The sequence below is a fragment of the Chrysemys picta genome, chromosome 2, assembly GCF_011386835.1.
Source record: "Chrysemys picta bellii isolate R12L10 chromosome 2, ASM1138683v2, whole genome shotgun sequence".
Taxonomy (NCBI): domain Eukaryota; kingdom Metazoa; phylum Chordata; order Testudines; family Emydidae; genus Chrysemys; species Chrysemys picta.
In genome coordinates this window covers 248,230,552-248,248,295 of record NC_088792.1, presented here as the reverse complement: position 1 = coordinate 248,248,295, position 17,744 = coordinate 248,230,552, and the positions used below count along the sequence as shown (strand labels likewise).

At 44.5% G+C, this 17,744-nt stretch overlaps 2 protein-coding genes across 14 annotated transcripts in view; both read left to right on the top strand.

Moving 5' to 3' along the window:
- RAD54B (RAD54 homolog B) overlaps positions 1–17,744 on the top strand; it is a 108,753-nt gene that overhangs the window by 24,973 nt on the left and 66,036 nt on the right. The gene's annotated exons all lie outside the window — the stretch shown is intronic.
- Positions 4,928–15,878, top strand: FSBP (fibrinogen silencer binding protein). Its single transcript, XM_005291588.4, has 2 exons — positions 4,928–5,869; positions 14,901–15,878. The coding sequence occupies exons 1-2, from the start codon at positions 5,499–5,501 to the stop codon at positions 15,424–15,426; spliced, it is 897 nt and encodes a 298-aa protein (XP_005291645.1). The 5' UTR covers positions 4,928–5,498; the 3' UTR covers positions 15,427–15,878.

Sequence of the window (17,744 nt, the reverse complement as noted above, 5' to 3'; positions counted from 1 at the left end):
CTTGGAGGGGGACCATGTAGTCTCAGGAAGGGAGACAATACCTTTTGGAGGCCCTGACATGCTGGGCTGCTTCTCTCTCCCCCTCCTGGTGAGCTAGAGAAAAAATGGCCCAGGAAAGATCAGCTCCTCCCTCTTTATAACCTTCCTCTTTCCACTGGAGCCATTGCCAGGTGACCAGAGAACCCTGCCAGATGACTTCATTGCCAAGGCAATCTCTCCCCAGACAAAGCAATTCTCCTGGGTAGGAGCTATCTCTTTGGATAACCAGTTGTCAAAGTTTAATGACTCCCTATTGTTTTTTTGCCACCAGCTTTTGGAATTTCAGCCCAATGTGGAGGCAAACAGGCATGGGCAGTGCGTATTGTAGGCTGGGGGAAGCTATGCCTCTCTAAACAGCCCCGCGTGACCCTGTCCACACTCAGTCCCAAGGCCCCCTCCTGCTTGCTGCTTCCCCCTTGGCCCCAACCCAGGTAGGCTGCTCCTCTTCAGGGAAGTGTGCTGGGGCTAGGGCAGCTGCCCTGTGGCCAGGACTTGGGGGGCTGGCGCCGCCCAGGGCCGTGCTGCCTGGTTCTCCAAGGCTGGGAATGTTGGGCCTGCAGCTCTTGAGGGAAGGTGGGGGGGGGGGGGGGGGGCTGCCCACCTCGTGCTGGGGGCACTGGAGCCACTCGCTCGGTGCTTGGGCCACTCAGCAGTGGGACCGCAGCAGCCGGGGGGCGGGGGGGGGGTGCCACTCACCCAGCGCTTGGACGGCTGGGGTGAAAAGGGGGGTAGCGGTGGCGGCTGCAGTAGGGGTGGGGGCTCTGAGCTCCAGCGGGGGAAAGGGGGCGTCAGGCAGAAGGGGCCAGCCAGGGCGGGAGTTAGACTCCCAGAGCCCACCGTTCACCCGCTGCCCATGCAAACAGGTAATAAAGATAAAAGGCTGCATATTCAGATGGAGTTTGTATGCATCGGTGCAGATTGCAAAGATCCCCCAGTATCAAATAGAATTCATAAGTTGTACAGAGCGTCCTAACTCACCACAGCTTCATATACAACTGCTTGGGAGACCTGATTACACCACAATTGTTCTGTGAATGAGCTATACTATTTTTCCAGTTTATAGTGTAGCCAGGATTGTGACCATGTTTTGTAACCGGGCTAAAGCATTGGCCATATTTCCCTTGACATTAATGCCTCTTGGACATGTTATCATGCTTAAACAGTTAAGGTCATATTTACTTTAGAAATTTGAATAATTTTATAACAAAACCTCTGGCATGGTTTTATTTGCAATGTACGTAGGTCCACAGAGTTGCACCATTTGTTTATTTCTTGGTTTGTTGCTAGGGGGTTGGCCTCTAGAGCCTTTGTGAATATTGTTAATAAGAAATTAGTTTTATCTGTTCTGCCTTGATGGGATCAGTGTTAGTCCTTCAGGGTGTCTAACACCTTTCCCAGGCAGGGCAGCTGTCTGGAATGCAGTACAAGAGGCTGTCCTGGGCCAAGTCCAGACTTGAACAGTCACAGTGCTAATATTTTCACATATTGTGTAACACAGAGTTCATAATTTGATAGTCTGATTTCACTTTGTCACATGAATAACAAGGCTTTGTGTAATGAGGCAATTACTCCTGAGGGCATTCTGTGCCAAAAAAATAAAAATTCTGCACCGAAAAAATTAAAATTCTGCGCACAATATTTTAAAATTCTGCATATTTTATTTGTCAAAGAAATATGGAGGCTCCAGCATGGGGCATTGGGGAGCAATGGAAGGCCACTGGCTGCACAGAATTGGGAAATCACTGTGCAGCTTCTCCCCACCCCCGGGACATGGACTCAGTAGTGAGGCTGCACCCAACCCTGACACAGTGCAAGGACCAGGCCTGCCCCAGAAACACCCCAGAGCCCTGCTCCTCCATACCAGGTGTGGGGAGGCAGGCTCAGCAAGGCAGGATCCAAGTGTGGAGGGGCTTAGTGTGGGGGGATCCAGGTGTGGGTTGAGAGGGTTCTGTATGGGGCAATCTGGGTCAGGAGGGGGTCTGGATGCACAGGGGCTTGTTGGGATTTTTTGGGTGCAGTGGTAATGGAACTCTGCAGGGGGGTCCAGGTGAAGGTGGTTGGGGCTCAGTGCGGGGGGTCTGGGTGTGGGGGTTCTGGGTATGTGTGGGGCTCAGTAGGGGGTCCAGATGCTGGGGGAGTGGGACTCTGTGGGGTGGGGATCCATGTGCAACTGGTTGGGGCTTGGTTGGGTGGGGGTGCGGGTAGCTCGTCAGGGTGGTCCAGGTGCAGGGCGAGTGGGGCTTATCAGTGGAATTCTGAGTGCAGGGGGGTGAGGCTCAATGGCAGGGTCTGGGTATGAGGGGGTCTGGATGCACAGGGGTTGTGTGGATGGGGGAGCAGTTCCCTGTACAGGAATCCCTCCCCCTGCAGCTGAGGAGCGATGGGTGCAAGAAGCGGTGGGGGGGGGGTGAGGAGAAGGGATTTTGCAGAGTTTCCTGTAGCAGGGGGAGAAATCTGGGGGTGGGTTTGACCCAGCCCCGGATGCTGTGTGGGGGAAGAGGAAGTCTCATCCTTCCCAGCCTGGACTAGCAGCTGAGCCTGGCACAGGGTAGGAGCCACCAGCCAGGTCTTCCCAGTCCCGCTTCCTGCCCCACAGTGATTTACCTCTCTGCTGGCTGCCCTGGGCACCGAAACATACTGCATTTTTCTGTGGGGAAGGAAAGAAATCTGCGGGGGACATAAATTCTGTGCATGCACAGTGGCACAGAATTCCCACAGGAGTAGGCAATAGACAGTGTATTGAGATTTTCAAGTGTCCTAGTTAAGTGAGCTCTGATTTGTGCACTTGAATTAACTGAGTTAATACACATACTGAAGCATGTGAGTGAGTGGAATGAGAATTGAAACTGGTAGGTTACAAGTTGGTCAAGAGCTGTGGAAACATTGGAGTTGTAGATAGAAATTTGGGGGAAGCAATTAGGGTCGTCAAATGAAGGCTTAGGATATGTTTCATTCAGGGGAAATGGGAAGGCTCCAGGCACTTTAATGATCATTGTACAGACCTGCCTGAGTCCTCTTAGTTTTGGGTCACCAGTATGTAGTAATAGGACTCAGCCTTTGGATTCCATGTTCTTCCAAGCCAACTGGCTTTGGGCAGAGTCCCACCATGATCTTTAGATTTGGGCCTGTAAGGCTCACTCCTAGGTGCAGATCCTTGCCGGAAATCCTTCCTTGGGACTTGAGACTTCACAGTCCAACTGCAATAGGCTTTAAGACCAGTCCCGGACTTCCTAAAACGCTCCAGTTACTGATGCTTATTCCCCCAGAGTTCCATTCCATTTTGGATACTCTAGTTTATAGCTGAACTCTTGGGTGACCACGTGGCAGGTAAAGTCAGGAATAGAGGCTTTGCACAGGGGTTTCTAAAACCAAAGTAACTTTTTACTCTCAAAGCATACAAGAGTTACAGATCTTTAGGCGAAACAACAAGAACTTATATGCCCTTACGCCTTCTTGTGAGTCCTCAGGGCGTAGTCCGTATATCAAAGTGTAGGCCCCTCCTGCAGTCCTCTTGTTGTGGGCAATGGTTGGTTGGTGCGAGAGGGAGTAGAGTAAATCTTCACCTTAAGTAAAGTTTCTGTCCCCTCTATAATGTGACTCATTCACTGGCTTCAGTGTCCTAGTCAGGTGGTTAAAGCCCTAGCCCCTCTTAGAGACAAACTGGGAGAATCAGTTTTTTTGCTTGATTACTCTCTTTGGAAAATACCATTGTTCCCATAGAGTCATTCATAATTGATGGTCCTCTCATTCAGGGTCAGACACCTCAATCTTTCACACTAGACATTACTATAGGCAAAGAGCAAAGCATGGGAAAAAGCGGGCAAGCTAAGCATAAAAAGCAGTGTTTTTACCAACTGCTCACACTCCAAATAAGAGTTTTGTTTCTCAAGTTGCATCTACAATAGGCTTCAGAACTTTAAGAAACTCTATTTAATCTTGCTTTGAATGCAGTCCAAACGAATGAGCACACTCCTACCTAGATCTGTCTTTATTGCCTTTAGATACTTTTAACTAGAATTAGATTTCTTCCCCTTCACCCCCATCCTAGCCTGTTTTTCAAGGATAAACATGGTAAGCTTGAGAAGTTGTTGCCAGTATCCCTTCAAATCAAGCTCATTTTCAAACTCTTGACTTTGCAGTCATGGACGTCCTTTTTCAAACTTGGTGCTCAGAACTGTACACAGTAACCCCCTACAAGCTCCCCCTTTTTAAGTGGAACCATTCTTGTCCTTAGCTTTATAAGTTCTTGTGTTTCTCAGATTTTGTTGGTTTAATTTAGACCATAGACGTTTAAAACCTGGTATATGTATTTTTAAATAAGACTGTGTTTAAAGTGAGACTTTTGAAAAATATTAGCTATGCAGAATGATTAGCACTGGTACAGCATGCACATCTTGTTAATAAAAATATTTGACACTGAAAGAATGCCTGGAAGTATTATCATAAAAGTAGATTTTTTTTCCTGGTGGATAGTATGAAAATCCCAGTATCTACACACTGTAATACACTCGGTAAATCTGTCATGATTGAATGTAACCTTTATTACATGCAGACTGGGAGTTAGATCATGCCATTTCTTAGGCACTGCAGACTGAATGTTGATGACATACACATTACAGGACAGGCATGTTTTAGCAGGGCACAGCTGCAGGCAGAAGCTAAAGGACAATTAATTGTTCATGTATATCTCTTTTTTGTTTTTGCTCTAGATAAATGTTTTATCATTAACAGAGACTGCTTCTTTAAAACGCCTGTGTGTAGGTAGCTAAAGCAGCCTGCAAAATGCAGGAGAAGCTTAGCTTTACTGTGAAGTCTGAGTCTGAGTGTAACCTAACTAGCTAGAGGATATGCAATTCCTGATTGACAGCAGGACTAGCATTATGCAAATGTTGTAAGAGCTAACAGCAGCTGGGGAACAGTGATCAGGGGCTCTGTTAGGGATCTCTCTACACACGCCACACTTATCTCTCTAGTTTTTATCTCGTCTGCTGTTGTGTTTAATTTCAACAATCAATACATTACACAAAACAATTGTTGCTTTTTTGACATTATTAAATTTAAAATCTCAGAGCAGTTTCAGTTTTTCAGCTAGAGATCTGTGAGAGCTTTTTACTCAAGCTAAATTGGTTAAATTTCAGCTGGGTAACATGCTTATCTTTAAACCTTTCTGTTTTTAAATCCTGTGTGTCTGGTCCCTTCATACTAAAGTGTATTTTGCTTGTTTCTTCCCGTCGTCTTCAGTCTGAAGCCTTATGTAGGTCAGGCTTGGCTTAAGCAGATTTCCTGAACCTGCGTCAGCTTAAGCTGAAGGAATTTTAATAAACCCTCCCTTGTAGGCGTGGGCCTAAATGAGACTAGCCTAGTTAAGCCTGATCTTTTTCTGTTTGCGAAAAAGAGCTGAGCAGAGCTAGGGACTGCATGGTGGTTTCAAAAACTGCCTCCTTAATTCAGAGATAACAATGGTTGGGAAGGCCAGATCTTCTAATTTTACCTTATCTGAAAAGCTTGATTTGCTAAAACTTGTGAAGCCGTATGTTAAAATTCTTGAAGAACATACCAATAAGCATTCAGTAATAGTGGAAAAAAACAAATGCTGGGATATCATAGCCGATAACTACAATGCCATCGGAGTAGATCGTCCTCCTCGTACTGCACAGGGCCTGCGCACGCTGTACAAGAGGCTCAAAGAATATGCCAAACAGGAGCTATTGCAGCAAAAGGAAACCCATTCAGATTATAAAAGCAGCATTTCTGAGCCAACCAAGAAAGTTGTGGAGATGATTCCACAGATTTCCAGTGTGTGTTTAAGAGACAGGAGCAGTTTTCAAAGGTGAGATACATTTTACTTTGTTATTAAATTAAAATTATGGCGCCTCCTACCTACTCTATAAGACTTATTCTTAACTTGAGTTCAGTGTCCTAAAGCAAATATCCCCAACAGAGTTGAAAAGGATTGGAAACAATAGCAAGATACTATTTCCTTTGTTTTATGGTAACTTAACATTGCATTCTATTTTCAGCTGTGTTTCAAAGCTTGTTTCAGTGTTTTGTGTCATATTCTGGAAGGTGAGGGTTAAGAGGGAATCACAGAGAAATAGTAGCTCCAACCTCTACCCCTCCCTCACCTTTTAATAGGCAGATTATTCAAACACTGACATAGTGATGGCTATTCTCCTCCATTTAAGGTAATACTGCAGTCATCTTGCTGCATATAAAACTATTACCAGTTTACATAAGATCTATATAAAGTTCAGGGAACCAAGAAATCTATTTCATATACCTTTCTGTATCATAAATTATTCTATTAGGCAAATATTGAATATGTTTTAACTGAATCCAGACCTTAAGCACTTTGTCTCCATACAGTAAAGTGCCTTTAACACTACAAATAGATTTTTACAGATTACTTTTCCTTCACTTGCTGACATTTTCTGAAACCAGAGCAAAGCTAATTGCAATATAAACTGTAAATAACAATCCATGTATTGTATGTTAGGCAGTTTGTAAGCATATAAACAGAGATTAGGGAGCTACAGAATCAGTAGTTTTCTCTTTTGTAGTTCTTTTTAGTGCTCCATGAAGTGAGACTGTCTAGATTTGAGCCAGACATAATACAAGCAGGCAGTGGGCAAGCTTCCCCCCACAGCTGCTATAATGCCCCTCAAATCAGACTTGCAACACACTCTACTGGTACAGTATTGGTCTTTTCAGGATCAGAAACTGCTAGGGTCAGATTTTGCTTCCTCTGGATGCAGATATTTTAAACTAACAAGGATAAAAGTAAACTCCGTCCACTACCCAGAAATCATGATAAAGCTACATTTTTACATTCTTTTCACTGGCAGATCAAAATAGTATGTGAAGCTGGCTTCCCATTAATCAGATACTACTTATAGTTGGTTGGTGCAACAGCTAAGTGTTCTAGGGGAAGCTGGCATGTGCACACATGGGAAGTTTGATTCATGGTGCCAATGACTGAACTGAATGGTAACCATTGTCTAAATCCTATCGTGCTAGATTCTCTTAAAAAAAATAACATGCTCTTGTGGGGCTTTGATGTAAAGAAATCTGTAGCACCAGTGCAGCCTAGTTGCTACTGGTGAATGCCCGTATAGGTAAAATTCAAAAGATCTTATAAAAAACAAAACAGCCTTTTTAATTAGGTATAAAAGTGATGTTTTGATCACCACCTACTGTAATGAGAAAAATTAGTCTGAGAGGTATAGATGTTTCATGGACTTACATACAGTAATGGTGCTTTTCATGCACAGCATGTTCAAGAGCCAGTGATCTCCATAATTTGACTACTGCAACTCAAACATATTTGGAATCTGTTAGGACTCCAAGAACACTGAATTGGTGCCCAAAATGATTTCCCCCTAATATACCAGTTGGTGCACTAAGTATTGGAGAAATACTTTTAAATAGTTTATGCAAAATGCACTATTATTTTGTATTCTTCCATTTTAACCCTAAAATACATTCTCCCCCCCCCCCCCCAAGCATAACCAGTTTTAACCCATTATAACATGACCTTGTTTTTGGAGGTATATATAAGTAGTTGACAAAGTCCTAATGTCACCTGGTATCTGGTAAGAAATTCTTACCTTACTTTAAATTAAACAAAACCTATGAATCATGGGTGCCTCCCATTATAAATACCACCCCCATTATGGTAACTGTTGTTTCCCTTTCTTTCAGTGGAGTTGGCAGGAGTCCCACTGTAACTGCCAAAGAGGAGCTTCTCTTATTACAGTTCCTTCTTTCTGTTTTCACCTTCTATCTTACTGTTGTTTAGCTCTTAAGAAACTAACTAAAACTAATTCACAGGTCTGAGTTACGTGGAAGCTTATCATTTTGCTAGTTTCTTGGTGGGGTCCACTGTAGTGGATCATTGTGGATTTCTCACCATTGGGCTGTTCTAGACCGTATCAACTCCCAGTTTACCTCCCCTCCCCTTTCTGGGAGCCTCTCTTTCTCTTTAGCTTGACCTGCTTCTCCTGATACTTGTTTCCACCCCTTGCCTCAGGCTAGGAACAGCAAGTAAGGATGAGGAAGGCCACATTAGGAGCTGAGGTTATGGCAGGAAGAAAAACAGCATGTAGCTAGCAGTGGAGAAGAGACTGGCAGTCGTACTTGGCAGTGGGAATGTTAAGGTTGTAAAGTCAAGCACTCAAAAGTTATGAAGTAAAAGAATTAAGGCCCATGCAACCTTAATTGGCCCCTTTTGTGTATGCATTATAATACAGTCTTTAATTACATGATCACATATTTTTCCCACAGGACCTCTGCCTCATTCAGTGCACAAGATGGACACTGCTTAAGGAATTAATCGGGGCTGTGTATTGAATGAAGCAGTTGTCAATAGGCCCCCTGCCTCATTTGTTGTACAAGTTGAAAGGTGTGTGGTGAATGAGGCAGGGTATTGTCTGAAGAGAAAAGATGGTCTCATGGTTAAGGCAATTGAATCTTACCCTGGAAAAATGGGTTCTATTCCTGCCTCTGCCACAGAGGCTCTTGGATCCACACAGGGATTTAGGTGGTGTGACACTCAGAATTGCAATGCTTGGCTTTCAGGTTCCTAGAAAACCACTATAATCACTGGGATCCACAAAGCCTGAATTAGGTGTCTAGGCTCCCTATACAATACATAGGGAGAAATAGGTGCCTAAAAGTGGGATCCACAAAAGCCAGTACACTAGACGGGGAGTTGCCTAAGCTAGCTAATCGGAGATGCTGACAAGAAGGGTGTGTCCTAAGCCTGCCTCTCTCATGGAGTTAGGCACCTACCTGTAGTTGAGATTTACATGCCTATCTCTGCATTCTACAGCCAGGAGTTCCTTTCTTGGAGCCACGCAGTTTAGGTGCCTAAGCAAGAAATGGAGAAGGAGGGAGGTGGAGGTATCTCCTTTATAACTTTTATCTCAGTGGTTAGAACACTCACCCAGGATGTGGGAAACCAAGATTCAATTCCCCCTTCTGTATGATGGCAAGAAAAGATTTGAACAGGGGTCTCCTACCTCTTAGGAGAGTGCCATAACCACAGACATAGGGAATATTCTGATGTGGGGCTTCCTCAGTCTCGTCTATTGAATCTGTTCCTCCACTTTGGGTAAATAATTAGAGTAATTAGGGCAGAGTGAGAGAGCGAGGCTGACTCTATAGCTTGGTGGTTAGGGCACCCACCTGACAGATGGGTGACCCAGGGTGTCTAGTTCCCCTGTTTGGGTTGCATAGGGAAGATAGGTAGGGGACTACCTCATTTCCCTTACTTTGTGGATTGTGCTGGGGCTTAGGCATGAGCTAGATGTCTGGACTTCTAGAGTGAGGCTGCAGTGTACATGCTCAAAGTGAGAAAACATAGGCATCTACAGTAAAAAAGTTACTGAGTGAGTTTAGGTGCCTGTGGGATTAGGCAGCAGCTGAGACAGGGAATTGTGGATTGCAGTGATGCCTAAAACTAGGGCCTTGGCTACACTGATGCTGTACAGCGCTGCAACTTGCTGAGCTCAGGGGTGTGAAAACGCCCTCTCCTCCCCCCCCGAGCGCAGCGAGTGCAGCACTGTAAAGCGCCAGTGTAATCAGTGCCTGCAGCGCTACACGCTCCCTTGCAGCGCTGCAAGCTACTCCCCTCGGAGAGTTGGAGTACTTACAGCGCTGCGAGAGAGCTCGCGCTGCGCTGGCGACACGACTACAATCCCCAAGTGTAGCCAAGGCCTGGGACTTAACACCTAAGTCCCCTTGTGGATCATTTGTGATGCTAGGCAACTCACTTAAACTAAACTTTTCACAGGTTGCCAGTAACTATGGTCATGTCTACACTACCACTTATGTCGGCAAAATTTGTTGCTCAGGGGTGTGAAAAAACCATATCTCTGAGCGACATAAGTTTCGCCGGCATAAGTGGTAGTGTGCACAGTGCTCCTGCCGACATAGCTACCATCCCGCTCATTGCGGATGGTTTAATTATGTTGACGGGAGAGCTCTCCCATCAGCATAGAGCAACTACATGAGAGATCTTTCAGTGGCGCAGCTGCACTGGTACAGTAAGGTCTCTAGTGTAGACATAGCCTATGTGTTGCTCATTTTCTGGGTGCCCAAGTTGAGAAATGTGGGGCTAGATTTGCAGAAGTGCAGAACACTTACAGGTGAAACTGAAGGCAAGAGCTGTGCTTTAAAGAAATAAAGTGCTATAAAATGAATGCTAAGTAAAAAATGAGGCCATAGGCCCTTAAATTGGGCATCCAAAATTAGTGGCCACTTTTGACCTTAATCTCTCTGTGTCTCAGATCTAGAGCCCTGCAAATCCGCAGGTATCCGCTTTATATCTGTGGACCATTTCTGTGTATAGCGGCACGGATGCGGATAAAAATTTTGTATCCATGCAGGGCTCTGACGGTAAGAGCTGGGCGGGCAGCTTTGAGGAACTGTGGCATGGATCCTCCACCTGCCCTGGGTGGGTATCCTGCGGGACAGGGACACTGAGCGGAGAGGCTGGGGGGCAAGGTCACTGGGCGGGAGTCGGGGGCTGCAGCTCCCCACAGCTGCCAGTGCGTCTCTCCCTGACCCGGAACCGGCTGGGGGAGGGGGTGGCTTGAAGCCGTAGCCGGGCCACAGTAAGAGCCATGCAGGCAGCTGTGGGGAGCTGTGGCGGATCCTCCAACTGCCCTGGGTGAGAGGTCCGAGCAGCCACCGGGCATGTCCACAGGTCTCTTCCCTCCCTGCCCCTTCCCCTGGCCAGGCCAGTGTGGAGCCCAGCCAGGGAGCCTTGGGGAGCCGCGGCAAACTCTCCACCTGCCTGTGGTGCAGGGAAAGGGGCTGAGAGCAGCTCCTGGCCGTCTCCCCGCCCAGCCGAGGTCAGGTGGAGGGTCCGCGATTCCGTACAGGCTCCCCACAGCAGCCCTAGAGGCTCTCCCCGACTGGGCTCTGGTGGGGGGGGGGGGGGGGATGCCTCCGAGCCTCAGCCCACCCCCCAGTGGAGAGCCCTACAAATCCACGGATATCCACAGATAATTTTTGCGGATCGGATGTGGATACATATTTGTGTATCCACACAGGACTCTAGGCAGATCCTCATCTGTAAAATGGGAATAATAATACTGTAATAGCACTCTCGTCGGAGTGTTGTGAAAATAAATTCATTAATATCTGTGAAGCATTCAGCTTCTGTAGTGGTGAGCACCATAGAAAAGTTCATAAGGAAATTAATAATTCGGTCTTCAGAGCAGGGTTTAAAAAGTGTGCAGTAAATATGGCCTAGGTCCACAAATTCAACAAGGAGGATAACCAAAATATTGAATAATTGATCATTAAGTAAGCATCATCCATCCTATGCACTGAAGAAGAGAGGGCTCCTGTGGAAGAAAATAGTATGTAATCATGTAATTAAAAACTATATCATAATGCGTATGCACTGGGGGGCAATTAAGAGTGCATGGGTCTTAATTCTGGTGGTACTTAGCTTTCTTGGCTGGCCAGCCTTCCTCCCTGTCTGTGGTTTCCCACCTCTACTCCATGCTATGACTCTCTTGCTACCTCATAGCTACTCACTCACGCACGCACGCAGAAGTCCAGCAGCAGAGTGGGGGGCTATCCAGTTTATTTCATTTAATGCAGCATGCGTGATTGCTTCCGTGTGGGCAGATAGCAAATGTGTGCATTTGGTGCAAGTGACTCATGGCCCATAAAGCCCACGTCTGGGCTCTTCAGACCAGAATGGCTTAATTGGAGGAGCTAAGGGAGACAGGGAGGTACATACGTGAGATTTTCTGGGATGCCATAGAGTGGTCCCACCCCCTCATCTGTCAACCTCTGTGCTGTTGAGGAGGATGAAATCTCAGGGAAGGTGAATATCAAACTGGAGCAGAGGGAAATAATCCCATAGCTGGAACCCTTCTTCCAGATGATGTCATGGTATCTTCTCACACTGAGGCTACCTCTCTGGGAGAGGGGACCCCTGTTATTAGGAAGAGACAGGTAATAGTAATGGGAGATTTAGTTATTAAAAATATAGATAGTTGGATTTGTGATGACTGGGAGAACCTGCCAGGTGTGAAGACCTCTCAAGACATCTAGACAGACTTCTGTGTGGTGCTGGGGAGCACGTAGGTGCCAGGAACATAGGGAAAGGTAGGAGAGAGGTCCTGAAGGCCAAATTCAGGCTGGTAGGTAAGAGGTTAAAGTCAGGACCTCATTAGTAGCATTCTCTGAAATGCTTGCAGTTCCACATGCAGGGCTAGTTAAACAGATAGAATTGCAGGGTCTCAATGTATGGATGAGATGATGGAGTTTGGAGGAGGGAGTTAGGTTTATTAGGATCTGGAGAACCTTTCGGGAAAAGGAGGATCTGTACAGGTAGGATGAGCTGCACTTAAACCAAAATGGAACCAGATTGCTGGAATGTAAAATTAAAAATGTCAAAGAGGAATTTTAAAACTAAGGGCTGGGGGAAAGATGACAGATGTGGAAGAACAGAGACATTCCTTAGGGGAGGATTTATTAAAGGGAATACTTTATAACCTAGTAAAGAGAAGAGGATAGAAGTTGATAAAGTACAGGTAGGCTCTGAAGAGAAACAGGCAAATGAAAAGGAGTGCCTTTCAGTTACATCACATGAAGGCAAACAACTAAATATTGACAAAATTTAAAATTGTTTGTATACAAATGCAAGAAATTAAAAAGCTAAGATGGGTGAACCTGAGTGCCTGGTATTAAATAAGGCTATTGATATCATAGTCATCACAGAAACTTGGTGGAATTATGATAATCAATGGGACGCAGTAATAGGGTACAAAATATATCGGAATGAGAGAGTAGGTTGTGCTGGTGGGGGAATGGCACTACATGTGAAAGAAAGCATGGAATCAAATATACTGAAAATCTTGAATGAATCAAACAATACTATAGAATCTCTATGGATAGAAATTCCATGCTTGAATAATGAGTATAGCAGGAAGATTATACCACCGCCTGACAAGGAATGGTGATTGTGATTGTGAAGTGCTCACGGAGATTCGAGAGGCTTCAAAAACAAAACAGTTAAAACCTCAAAATAATGGGAGATTTCAACTATCCTCATATTGACTGGAAACATGTCACCTCAGGATGGGATGCAGAGAGAAAATTTCTAAACACCATTAATGACTGCATTTTTGAAGAGCTGGTCCTGGAATCCATAAGGGGAGAGGCAATTCTTGATTTAGTCCTAAGTGGAGCACAGGATCACCAAGAAGTGATAATACAATAAAAGCTGTTTTTTATCCGGCACTTCACCAACCAGAAAGCTCTATAAACCGGCATTTCTGATCTTCATTAAAATTTTGTTTTATAGTCCGGTTGGTGCAGGGCCGACAAAGGGTTGGGGCGCGGGAGAGGGTGTGGAGCGTGGGCTCTGGGAGGGAGTCTGGGTGCGGGAGGGGACTTGGGACCTGGGATGGGATGCAGGGTGCCGGATCCTGCAGCCACTCACCTCGGGCAGGTCCCCATAAGCGGCGAACTGTCCTGGCTGCTCCCAGCCGGAGGCCCGACAGACGACTTTCCATGCTGCCCCACCCCGAGCGCTAGCAACACAGCTCCCATTGGCTGGGAACCACGGCCAATGGGAAATGCAGGGGTAGCTCCTGCGGGCGGAAGCGGCACACAGAGCTGCCTGCCGTGCCTCCACTTAGGAGCAGCCAGGACAGGTCGCTGCTTGCGGGGAGCCACCTGAGGTGAGCGACCCCTGGATCCGGCATCCTGCACCCCCTCCTGTGCCCCAAGCCCCCTCCCACACCCAAACTCATTCCCAGAGCCTGCGCTCCACATCCCCTCCCACACCCAAACTCCCTCCCTCTTAGTTAGCCACCATTTTTCACTTACCGGCACCCCCCGTTTCCCCAACATGCTGGATAAAACAGCTTTTACTGTAGCTGAACCACTTGGTAATAGTGACGATAATGTAATTAAGTTTAACATCCTTGTAAGGGGAAAAATACCAGAGAAACCAACCACAGTAGCATTTAACTTTGAAGCTACACAAAAATGGGGAGGCTAGTTATAACAAACAGTCACGAGTTAAATGGCTGCAAGCTGCATGGAAACTTTTAAAAAACACCCTAATAGAGGCTCAAATTAAAAGTGTACCCCAAATAAAAAAACCCAACAACTACAAGATGACCCTCCCAAAAAAGCCATCATGGCTAAACAATAGAGTAAAAGAGGCGGTTACAGACAAAAAGACATCTTTTAAAAATTGGAAGTCAAATCCTAGTGACTAAAATAGAAAGGAACATAAACTCTGGCAAGTCAAGTGTAAAAGTGTGCTTAGGCAGGCCAAAAAAGAATTTGAAGAGCAACTGACAAAAGACACACAAACTAAAACCATTTTTGCTGTTAAGTACATCACAAGCAGGAACCCTGCCAAACAATCAGTGGGGCCACTGGACAATTGAGCTGCTAAAGGAGCACTCAAAGAAGACAAGGCCATTGCGGAGAAACGGAATGAACTCTTTTCATTGGTCTTCACTGCAGAGGATATGAGGGAGATTCTCACACATGACACATTCTTTTTAGGTGACAAATCTGAGGAACTGTCCCAGATTGAGGTGTCCCAAAAAGAACACATTTGTTTGTCACAATTCAGTATAGTCTCTTGAAATCCTATATACTTCCCAGGGCTTACATCTGTCACCTCTCCCCACTGGGGAAGTTGTATACAGTCCTAGGTCCTAGCTCATCTTAATACCTAAACTTAATAAAGTAAGTTCTTCCAAGATATATTGCAGGAAATTACAATATTTATCACAAGTTAAATCTGCTCCTATTTTTGTATATAATGGCTTTTGTTTACAGATAATGACTTAATTATTATATATATGTTTTAGTGCTAACATAGATAAAGAAACAGTTGCTGGTACCAGTTCCCCACAAGCAGTGTTGGATCACCATCCTGCCACTGTCACAATGGAGTTGGAACCAGAAGAGGATGTCAAACCTCCTCCTTCCTTGGCTGTAGATTCACAGCAGAGTGAGGACTTAGAACAAGGAGAAGAACACCAATTGGTGCATGTTATGGAGAGATCTCCTTCAACTTCACTGTCTTCTGTTGATATGAGAATGATGTTATCTTCATCTCCCATTCCAAGAAGAGATGATTTTTTTAGGCTTGAGGTTGGAGAACGCTTTAGGCCAGCGTGTGGGTATGAGCCACAGATGTTGCAAATGCTGAAAGAGGAGCATCAGATAATCTTGGAAAATCAAAGAAAAATTGGGCTTTACGTCCAAGAAAAGAGGGATGGCTTGAAAAGAAAGCAGCAGCTGGAAGAAGAGCTACTGAAAGCAAAAATCAAAGTAGAGAAGCTGAAGGCAATAAGACTACGACGTGATCTGCCAGAATACAATAGTCTTTAAATATTTATCATCTCTGTCATGTAATCTGAGATGTTTTATTCTCTGAGATACTTTATAATAAATTCTTTTGGCCTAGCAAAATGATTTTTTTATGTTAATTTGGATGGATCAGAATCTAGCCTTGAAAAACGAATGCATGTTTTCCATTTTGTTGTTTATGTACATTAGCAAAAATGTCAAATGTCTTTCACAGGTTTGAGTCTTCTCAATATTTCTAGTCTGAAGTATAAGCAGATACTGTAGTTCTAAGTGTGTAAGATAAAAAACTGCCTTTGGAAATCTTCCACTGAACTTTATTAGACCTGGAACAAGCTAATGAAAATTTAGACAGGTGTTCTTAAAGATGTTGATTTTATGCTTTATTCTTTTTTCAAAGCAATTCCTAGCCTTTTTAGTATTCTTTATGAAGTTATTTGAAGGTTAATAAATGTGTATATACAGAGAGAAATAAAGGCCATGTTTCTTTATATATCTTTTTCACTCATTTTAAATTAGTAAAGCCTATGGCAATGGTGAGATTTTGCTAATGTGTTATATTAGCTTGGAGAACATAGGAAACTGACTGGATTGTTTTATTTTTTATTCTCAACTGAGGAAAGGTTGAGTAAATGCACATATCTTTTTAAAATTTAACACTTTTTATATTCGGTGGATGAAAGTTTATGTAAGAATTTCAAAATAGAGATGCTGAAGGCAACATTTAAAATTTCAGAACTACATGTATGCATAATTTGTGTGCACAGTTACTGTGATTGTGTATTCAATTGTGGTAATTACACTGGCAAGTGACTAGGAAGATATATAATTTGTTCATTTCCATGCATAATTACTATGATACATGTGCAACCAAGATAGATGCTGGTGCATTTGGATCAACATCACTGTTATGCTATAGCTACCAAAATGCAATAGTTTCTCTACATACTTGGATTTTGGGTCACAAATTATTTAAGATCCTTTATTATCTAGGATAATTTTTGTGAGTGGTATGACTTTTTTGATTTTATTTACAAATAAAAATCCCAAATATAAAAAAAAAATCCATTCCCCTATCCTTCCTAACAGCATCTGAAGGTTGCAGGATCGCATAGGTTTAATTAAGGGCTTAACTGAGCCTAAAGAACCTTTATTTGTGGTGCTGTTGTGAGAGATGGAGAGAAACCAGCTTGACTGTCAGAACCCAGGATGAGCTTGTGGAGTTATGCGGGGGAGCAGGGGGGGTGGAGTGGGTGGGAAAGTGAGAGGAAACAAATTTTTTACTTGTAACCTGAGGAAATTGGAAATTGAAATCACTGAGATTCAATGAATATGGACTTCCACAACCCTTCTTCCTCCCCCCCCCCCCCCCCCCAGTCACTTTAGGATAGAGCAGCATTTTAAGGCCACATCTAAACTCTCACTTATGTCGGCAAAACTTACGTCGCTCAGGAAAAAACACCCCCCGAGTGACATAAATTTTGTGAGCGTAAGTGCTCATGTATATAGCGCTGTGTCCCTGTTCATTTAGGTGGTTTTATTATATTGAACGGAGAGAGCTTGTGTAGAGCAGCTACATGAGCGATCTTACAGCAGCACAGCTGCATTGGTACAGCTGTGCCACTGTAAGTTTGCTAGTGTAGACATGGCCTAAGATGAGAGCCCCATTCTCTCCATTGTGCCTTTTGTATGCCTTGAAGGTGTTAACCTCTCAATAACTAGCCTTGATTTCAGTGCACATCCTGGCCAACCCCAGCATTCTTCAATTCCAGGATACTGATATGTCTTGTAGAGCTGGAATCACTTCCACAGGACATTCATTTTTCTGGGCCTACAAGACTCAAAACTTGTTTTTAAAAAATAAAAAGCATTCTTCCTGCTGTACTTTACCATTTAGGATGTGGCTTCTGAGGAATGGGAACCAGCATAAAGTAAATTTTCAGTGCCTTCCTCATAACATGGAAATACCTGGCTTTGTCTGATAATCTAGATTCTCGTTGTCCAGTGTTATGGGGTAGATGCCAAGTTGTTTCTGTGTTCTTGTTCCAAGTTTTCATAGATGTGGTCCCATGTTCAACAGAGGCCAGAATGAGGTCTCATAGGGCTTATGATGTTGCAGTGGTTGTCTTGACTACAACCCACTCTATACTGGTTACCAGAGCCCTCCACATAGATTTGGGAAATGTTTCTACCTACATATCCATTTCTTTTGACATCTCTCTCTACAGATGTTATCTCTGTGAGGGCCAGAACCATGGAACTTTCCACTCTTTGCCAGCATCAGGTGGCTTCTCACCAGGAATGTAGAGGTAGATGCAAAGACGAAATTGGCAGAACCTCCC

Coding starts and splice junctions, on each gene's coding strand:
- FSBP (XM_005291588.4), top strand. CDS start 5,499: ATGGTTGGGAAGGCCAGATCTTCTAATTTTACCTTATCTGAAAAGCTT. Junction 5,870..14,900: donor GACAGGAGCAGTTTTCAAAG/GTGAGATACATT, acceptor TATATGTTTTAG/TGCTAACATAGATAAAGAAA.